Raw genomic sequence first — 7,778 nt, forward strand, 5'->3', positions numbered from 1 at the left:
TATTTGTTGCCCTTCAACATGCAAAAATGTATGATCACGTTATCAAGCAAAGACTTAATTAGATCAGAACTATTAATATCAACTTCTGATTAACAATTCACTGAGTATCATAGATCAGCAATAACCTAACACCTTTATTTGTGTTTGAACCTTTGTTTCTTGTAGTGCACTGTCCACATTAGACAAATTCAATCTCGGGAGTGACTCATCACATGATGTTGCTCAAAGTTCCAAGAGCTCCCTGGGCGCCCCACTGCAGTAACTTCTTAGGAGGATTACCTCTCAGCTATTTTAATCTAATTATGACAGAAACAATTTCGCCCTAGTCAGTACATTTACCAGTTCTGCCAGTTTAACTCTTTGTGATGGTGTGGCAACAATTAAAAGCATGAGGCCATCTTCCAGCATACACGTGTTGAACCTGTATTATAGGATCTGCATTTTAGTTGTGTGTGTATAAAGGACATTTGCCAAACTGTACATCAGCAAAAATCTGTGTGACTTGGATGCTTCAGACTTCTGCCAAGTGTTCCCAACAGCAAACTTTCATGTACAAGTTACTGTATTTATCAAATATAAATCAATTTTTATTACAGCTGCAAGACAATGTAAATAAAGTTTCAGAGACTCAAAGAGACCAGCTTGACACAGCCAGGGTTAGAGCGTAATTGACAAACATCAAAGTTATACAGCATGGCAATAAGAAAACATAGAAAATCTTGTTGTACATGAAGAGCTGTAAAATTGTATTAGGTCACAAGTAGCATTTCTATAGCATTACTTATATCCTCAAAACCTACAACTTTAATAACTGCAGTTTAGTTAACTTTGAATTTTATGTTCTATTTTTCAAACCATTGCACAAACTAATCTTTTCAGAACACAAGACACACCTACTAGTGATCCTCAAGTCAACAATGTGAAGCTCCACTTTCAAGTGAATGCTCTAAGAAGAAACTACGCTCCTCCCCTGTTTTCTAGGGCAGAGCTTCCTGTCAGAGGAAGATATCTGAATTTATTAAGTGTACACAAATGTTTTCACTGTAAATTCTTTTACAAATGTTGTTCCATAACAAAGTCAAACAACATCAGATTTCAATTAGAGTTAACATGTAACCACAACAGTATTTTATAATAGAAAAAAAAGGATCAATTATCTTGAGCCACATACCAAGGACTGACACCTTGTGGCCAAAACTAAGAGTTTTTTTTTTTACTATACTGAACTTCTCCCACATTTTTTTTTCATCACATTGTATTAAAATAAAGTGGATACAACTGAATATTAATACTAAATTTAAAAATAGAGCCTATTCAATCATTACAAGAGATATCAGAAGAATGCATCTTTGCAAAGTTCAGTGAGAAAAAGCATCTTTCAGTCATCTTTGAGTCCTCCAAAGACAGCTGTGGGGACGCTCTTCTGTTCAAGCCGCACCTCTGTAAAAGGCCGGGAGGAGAAGACAATAAGTTCATGCATTTTCATCGATAAAACATGTCAGTACTCAAAAAAGCATCACGTATTTCTGTTTTGCAGCTGAGGCAAGGGCTGATGTGTGCGTCACTCACCTTCTGGTCCTTGGTCTTCATCGTCATCCTCGTCATCATCATCAATGTCGATCTCATCAGGATTAGCCTGTTTAGAGAGCTGAGCCAACTCACTGCGAGAAGTGTCACTCCTGTATAAACACATGAGGAGAATATGACCTAAGAGTCTAATCTTCCTCTGAAGGATGTCTTCCTGCTTCGTAAAAAACTAAAAAAAAATTATAATTTCCAATTAAGTAAAAACAAGATGAACAACCAACCTGACGAAGAGAATCTTCTCTTTGGGCTTAGGTTTGTCCTGCTCGGCTTCTGCAGCAAGCTGTTGTGCTTTCTGCTCTAACATCTTCATGTCATCAATTCCCATCTGGCCTGGAGCAAGATCTGAAACTGGGAACGAGTGAAAAAATATACAAGGACACAAATAAATGAATCCATCCAGTGCATTCATTGCAAGTAGAGAAAATACTTGTCACAGAACAGAGTAAGGTCACTCACCAGTGCCTGTGGTGGTTGTTATAGCCTTCATCATCTGAGAGGACATGAAGTTGACCTGGGTGTTGTATGTGGCCTGGACACTGCGTTTTATCCTCAGCATTTCTCTAATGGTGTCCTCATTTCCATGGCGGATCTCAAATTCTTTCCAGGCCTGCCAGAAAGTAGCTGTAACCTGAAAGACCAAGTTCACAGGTAAGTCAGGATAAATGTACTATGTATAGACCATTGATCAAAGCGGGACATTTTATTTATAATGCCTGGAAGTGGTTTCGCTCACCCTTGGGTCACAGATCTGGGAGCAGTAGGAGTAGATTGCTCTGGCCCGATCAATCTCACCCAGTTTACTCTCCATGTCAGAAAATCGCAGACACATGTCCCTCGCATGCTCATCAGGAAGGACCTGGTTAACATATAAAGTTACAATTCAGAATTAAAATTGTTATAGTGCTGAATAGCATAAGCATTTCAACTTTCCCAATAAAATACAACATTTAAATTTGATTATCAGGATCAGAAAAATGTTTCCATACCTCAATGGCTTTCTGGTAAATTGCTCTGGTATAAGTAACACCATAAATTTCAGCGGCTCTCTTGATGTAGATATTGAACATGTGATGTCTCTCCCCAGTTTCGACTGCCTGTGTCGCTCTTTCATATACAGCCATTGCATGCCGTGCCAATCCATACTCTTCCTCCAATTTGGCGTACAACAGGTAAATGGCTGAAAGGCAAGGCACAGCGGAGCAGTGTATTAATTTCATTAAAAAATAAATAAATACAAAAGCTGTCTGTCACTTTAAAAAGCTACTTACTCTTGGCAAACTTGGCGGGGCAGCCATCAAGGGCTTGTTCAAATAAATCTCTTGCCCTCTCCAGCTTCTTGCCCCCGTATCGATCAATGAACTTGGTGAGGTAAGTGTTCCAGATGTCATAAACGTTTGGCCACCTGAAGAGAGCGATACCACGCTCATATGCCTGAAATACAGTAGGTGTTAACAAAGACGTTAATAATTCTTCAAATTGGCGCTAGGCAAGAACACTGAAATAAATGTGGGTTTAGTGAATTAGTATTGTGTTATTACTTTGAAGCTTTCCTCAAAGTAGTTGTGCTCTTCAAGAAACATGGCATAGTTGATGATGATCTGTGGCGTCGCGATGCGGAGGTCAATAATACGGTCATACACTGCCTTCGTAGACTGAAAAGACAAAACAATAAAATTGAGAGAAAAGTAGCATCCACAGTTAAAGGATATGACGATTCTAAGTAATAAATAGCTCAGAGTTTAACTGTAATTTAAATCAAACCAACTGTATTTGGTTAGCTTGTATAACATAATGGAAACTTAGGGACATGTAGTGAACATACCTGGAAAGAGCCAAGACTCTCCTCCAAGTCTGCCAGCATAGACCAGACCTTCAAGGACTTGTACACCCTGTTTTGGACTGGCTCAGATGCATCAAAGTACTCTGCTTTCTTAGATGGGATGGCTGTAGCTTTCTATGTGCAAAACATGGAAGAAACCAATGTGTTGAAATTCTACCCACAAAGCATTTAAACACACATTCATGAGTGGATTTATTAATTTAAGAAATACATTTCACTCAGTGCTCAAGAGCATTTCAATTGATGCACAGGGACATGCAAGTATTGCTAATCAATAGACCTTATTTTACTATTACATGATCTCTTAACAAGCAGAGCATCCACAATTCTATTTTATCAGGCTCTAAATTACAATCAGATATTATCTGTGATCCACTCTACATTTACCAGGTCTTTCAAGTTTGAAAATATGCCCTTAAAAAACATTTGAAGATGAAGAACGACGCTGTAGTTTCTCCGTCTTGCCACTAGATGCTACTAAACATCTAGCATAATATCCATTGTACAGACTGCACCAATAATAATCCCTACAGAAGTGTCTCACCCTCAGTATGCGCAGTGCCTGTTCATAGTTCTCATGGCGAAGCTCCATCTCCCCATATTCACACCACACTGCAGCAAGATCATCCACCTGCTTGTAGTTCACCTTGGTAGCCTTCTCAAAGATTGTCCTGGCCTGAGTGACAGTCAGTTAAAAGCGAGATTAATTAAAAATACAGAGTCTCATTTGATTCTTAAGAGCAGATAGTTTGAAATACCAGAGTGGAAAGACTTCCATGACTTACATCATCCAGCTGCTCATTTTCCTCATAGAATTTAGCGAAGGAGACCCAGAGGGAATGAGGCTTCCCCGTGGCCTTCATTGGATCCACTGTCTGTACTGCCTCAGTGTATGTGTTGATAATCTGCAAACCATTGTGCAGTGTTACCCAAGTGATGTTTGTTAGCAATATCAATTGCGTGTGCACTGACCGGGTCCAAAGAATATTTATAAAATGTTAACAACCCAACACTCACCTGTCGTGGATTGCCATCGTACAATTTTACCCGCTTGTGCCACTCGTGCACATTATGGGGGTTTTGCCTCAGCAGAACACTGTTCAAAAGGAGGGGCCGTCGGGCTATAAGCTGCTCAAAGCGGGCAAGTCGAAGCTCCAGGTCTATGTCATCTAGGAGGAGAGGCACAAAGAGTACAGCATGCATGAGATGAGACGTGAAATAAAGGCGTGTACATATATTGTGGATATTAACATTAATGAATCCACACACACCTTCTTCATCCTTCCCAATCTCAGCAGTGGTCTCCATCTTGGCAGCAATCATGCTCTCCTCGAACTGGGCATAGCTATCAAACACTTGCGTGAAATCCCTCACTGTCACCACTGTAAGGATGGCCTCCTCATATACATCGCGGGCCTGACATAGATAATTCACAATCAGTGATTCAAACCAGCACACTGTGAACTACTATTAATGCAACTGAGCTACATATGTTAAGTGCTTTATGATATGAATAAAAGAGTAAGATGAAACATACTTTCTCAAAGTGGCCACTCCTGATGTAATAGTCAGCTAAAGAGCACCAAAGTTTTCCAAGTTGGTCAGTGAAGCGGGTGAGGCCTCCTCGGATGATGGCTCCTACATTCAGGGAAGTCACCTTATCAGGGTTCTGGGAGATTAGGTCGCACAGCTCATGCCACAGCTGTTCAAGAAAAATGTAGAAAACAGAAATATTGTTTCCTTTCCAGCTTTAAAAGTATAACAAACTTGTCACATTGGGAGGTGATGAGAACAAAATCTTACTTGATAGTTAGATTTTCCCTCTTTGGACACAAAGCTTTCGTCATTCACAACTGCTGCCAGACGCACAGCTGCTTCATCCAAGCGGCCAACAGACCGTAAGTAGTCTATGTATTCCTCTGCATTTTGTGGAGAAAGCTACATGGAACAAAAAGATGACAGTACATTGCCATTATCCCCATGAACAGTAATCTTAAAAAGTTTGAATCTAATATTTATAGGAAATGTCTTACTCTTACAATAGCTCGATATATTATGATGTTACGGCCTTTCGGATAATTCATTTTTGTAAACAAAATCCGTAAGACTAAAACAGCAAATCCAGTAGCTATTCTCTCAGCTGAGAATCTTTAGATATTTACAGAGACATACATTCAGAGATATCATACCACAGCCCAGTCATTACCATACGATGTCAGTGTAAATACAATTACAGAATCTTATCAGAAGTCATGATATCCTGAATATCAACTGCTGTATGGAAATGGGATTGTGCACCATGCTCTCACCTTAAGATACCTACGATACACCCGGATAGCAGTCTCAGGCAGGGACAGGGTACGGACGAAGCGGAGATACAGAGGCCAGATGCGTGGGTGCTGAGTAACAGGAAGAGCTCTGAGTGCACGGTCAAATGTTCGCCGACTTCTCGTGATCTTGCTCTGAGACACAAGGAACTGGCAGTAATCGAGCCATATTCTGGGCATCTAGTTTAAGGAAGGACTCATGTTAGTTTCAAGCACATCACAGACCACTGTATCACAATTTGTTTTTACTGTCAGGACTTTCTGGATGGAGTTTGACAGGAAGTATTACCTTATGCATGAACACCAGAGCCCTTTCATGGCAATTATTGATCTCTTCATAAGCTGGTTCCGTGATGCATTTCCCTTTGACTTGTTTCCGTCTCTCTCTCAGGTAACTGTACCACAGCTTATAACTGTAAATAAGCCGGCAATGGTTATTAAGAACAGTTCGATAACAATGAAAAGTACCTTTAGACAATCAAAAAAATCATTAAGTCAAACATATTAACTTTCTTTAACAATGCCTATCATGTTTTGATCTGCGGAAATGCTTGACATCCAATATACTGCTGTGAAAGCAATAACCTGAGGACTTGCAGGTTTCACTAGCAACCTGGTTTGGGTGTACGGTTGTGATGATTAAGCAGCCTGTGTGTTAGCTACCTGCCAGGCAGCTCCTTCAGAGCCCGCTCATAGATCATGTTCAGGGTGGATTTGGATGCGTTCTGTTTGAATTCGATGTAACGCATCCAGCACTTGACCGAATACGGGTTCCGGATAATCTCCTCTTCATAGGGCAGATCATCGTCCTCCTAACATTGAGAAATCACAACACAAAACATCATTTTAAAAAGGAGTCAACGTAGCGTGTGCTAAAGCTAACATTAGCGCGACATCGTAACGTTACAACAACGTTTACCTGAACCAGGAGCAACTTAACGTTAACCACTGTAGGTACACATTTCCCATGCGTTTGATAAAGATTTAGAAGACAAGCGTGTACACACATCTCTGATTCCCAGCCTACGGACCACAACAACTTCAACAGTTAAACAGCTAGGAAAGGTTAGCTAGCTACACCCGTTCTCACCAAACGTTAATAGCTACATATAACTGAATGGGGTAACTCACAAACATAACATCGGGTTTTCCGTTTAACGACGGCATGTCTTCGTTTAGAGTGAAAAGAACGGAACAAGAGCCGCCCCAGATGATAAAAAAAGCTAACTTTAGCTGAAGCTAGTTAGCGGACCTTTCAAAGCGTGTAGTCCTGAGGGTTACTTCCGGTACGTCACAGAGTGCGCCATGGCGTTGGGGGGAAAAAACTACAAAACTCTGGATATTTGTAGTCCGGAAAAGATCCTTTGTATGTAGGCCATGCCCTGAAACTGTACACTACTGAGTCACTTGTGCTTCATCTGACATTTAAAAAGTCTGTCGTTTAAATCATGTTGAGTCATTTTAGCTCTTATCAGGTCTCGGTCCCCTGGCAACCAATATTAAAACAACAGCTAAAAATCTAGCTGTCACATTCGATTCATTGAATCCTGCAACTTCCATCTAAAAAATATGTCTAAAATTAAATTAATTCTATCTCTCCCTGACTTAGAAAGAAAACAACAATTTGTACAATTTAGGTGAAACACACTAGTGAAAACATCTCTAGGATTCAATTTATGTCATTAGATCCCTTGCACCTAAATCTTACTCACTGAACCTTTAAATTCAAGATTGATTTTAAGATTCTTTTAATAACTTTCAAAGCTCAACAAGGGCTGGCCCCTACTTACATTCCTCAGCTATTGACTCCCTACAATTCCAGTTGCAACCTAAGATCGGCCAGCTTGTCCTTGTTAGCTGTCCCTAGGTCAAGGCTGGCTACTCTTTCAGGATATTTTTTTTACAGTAATCAGAAATAAGCAACATATTTGTCTCTAATTTGTGCTAAGCTCTGCTGATGACTGCTTTTTTACAGCATAAGAGAAATGTTGCACATTGCGAAACTAAGCTGAGTAATCATGGCT

The 7,778-nt window shown here is 40.1% G+C and overlaps 1 protein-coding gene across 3 annotated transcripts; it reads right to left on the reverse strand.

Moving 5' to 3' along the window:
* Positions 1 to 561: 561 nt before the first annotated feature.
* Positions 562 to 7,066, reverse strand: xab2 (XPA binding protein 2). 3 transcript variants are annotated; one of them, XM_069524691.1, is made up of 19 exons: positions 7,007 to 7,066; positions 6,418 to 6,566; positions 6,044 to 6,167; positions 5,737 to 5,934; positions 5,231 to 5,365; positions 4,965 to 5,129; positions 4,699 to 4,843; positions 4,445 to 4,596; positions 4,213 to 4,332; positions 3,972 to 4,103; positions 3,410 to 3,541; positions 3,126 to 3,239; positions 2,856 to 3,018; positions 2,574 to 2,764; positions 2,321 to 2,443; positions 2,044 to 2,215; positions 1,809 to 1,935; positions 1,570 to 1,679; positions 562 to 1,440 (listed from the first exon to the last, which is right to left on the reverse strand). In XM_069524691.1, the coding sequence occupies exons 2-19, from the start codon at positions 6,501 to 6,503 to the stop codon at positions 1,379 to 1,381; spliced, it is 2,451 nt and encodes an 816-aa protein (XP_069380792.1). In that variant the 5' UTR covers positions 6,504 to 6,566; positions 7,007 to 7,066; the 3' UTR covers positions 562 to 1,378. The 3 variants fall into 3 exon arrangements, with proteins under 3 accessions (XP_069380792.1, XP_019949920.1, XP_019949919.1); XM_020094361.2 differs by having other exon boundaries at positions 1,809 to 1,929; positions 6,886 to 7,048; XM_020094360.2 differs by having other exon boundaries at positions 6,886 to 7,048.
* Positions 7,067 to 7,778: the final 712 nt, after the last annotated feature.

Source organism: Paralichthys olivaceus, chromosome 5 (assembly GCF_024713975.1).
Source record: "Paralichthys olivaceus isolate ysfri-2021 chromosome 5, ASM2471397v2, whole genome shotgun sequence".
Lineage (NCBI taxonomy): Eukaryota > Metazoa > Chordata > Actinopteri > Pleuronectiformes > Paralichthyidae > Paralichthys > Paralichthys olivaceus.

What these genes read in the sequence shown, in the direction of transcription:
- xab2 (XM_020094360.2), bottom strand. Translation starts at nt 6,921, where the DNA reads ATGCCGTCGTTAAACGGAAAACCCGATGTTATGTTT. An exon ending in AAAATGAGCAGCTGGATGAT is followed by an intron (nt 4,104 to 4,212) that starts GTAAGTCATGGA and finishes ACTGTCACTCAG; the next exon opens with GCCAGGACAATCTTTGAGAA. An exon ending in CCCAGATCTGTGACCCAAGG is followed by an intron (nt 2,216 to 2,320) that starts GTGAGCGAAACC and finishes TTGGTCTTTCAG; the next exon opens with GTTACAGCTACTTTCTGGCA.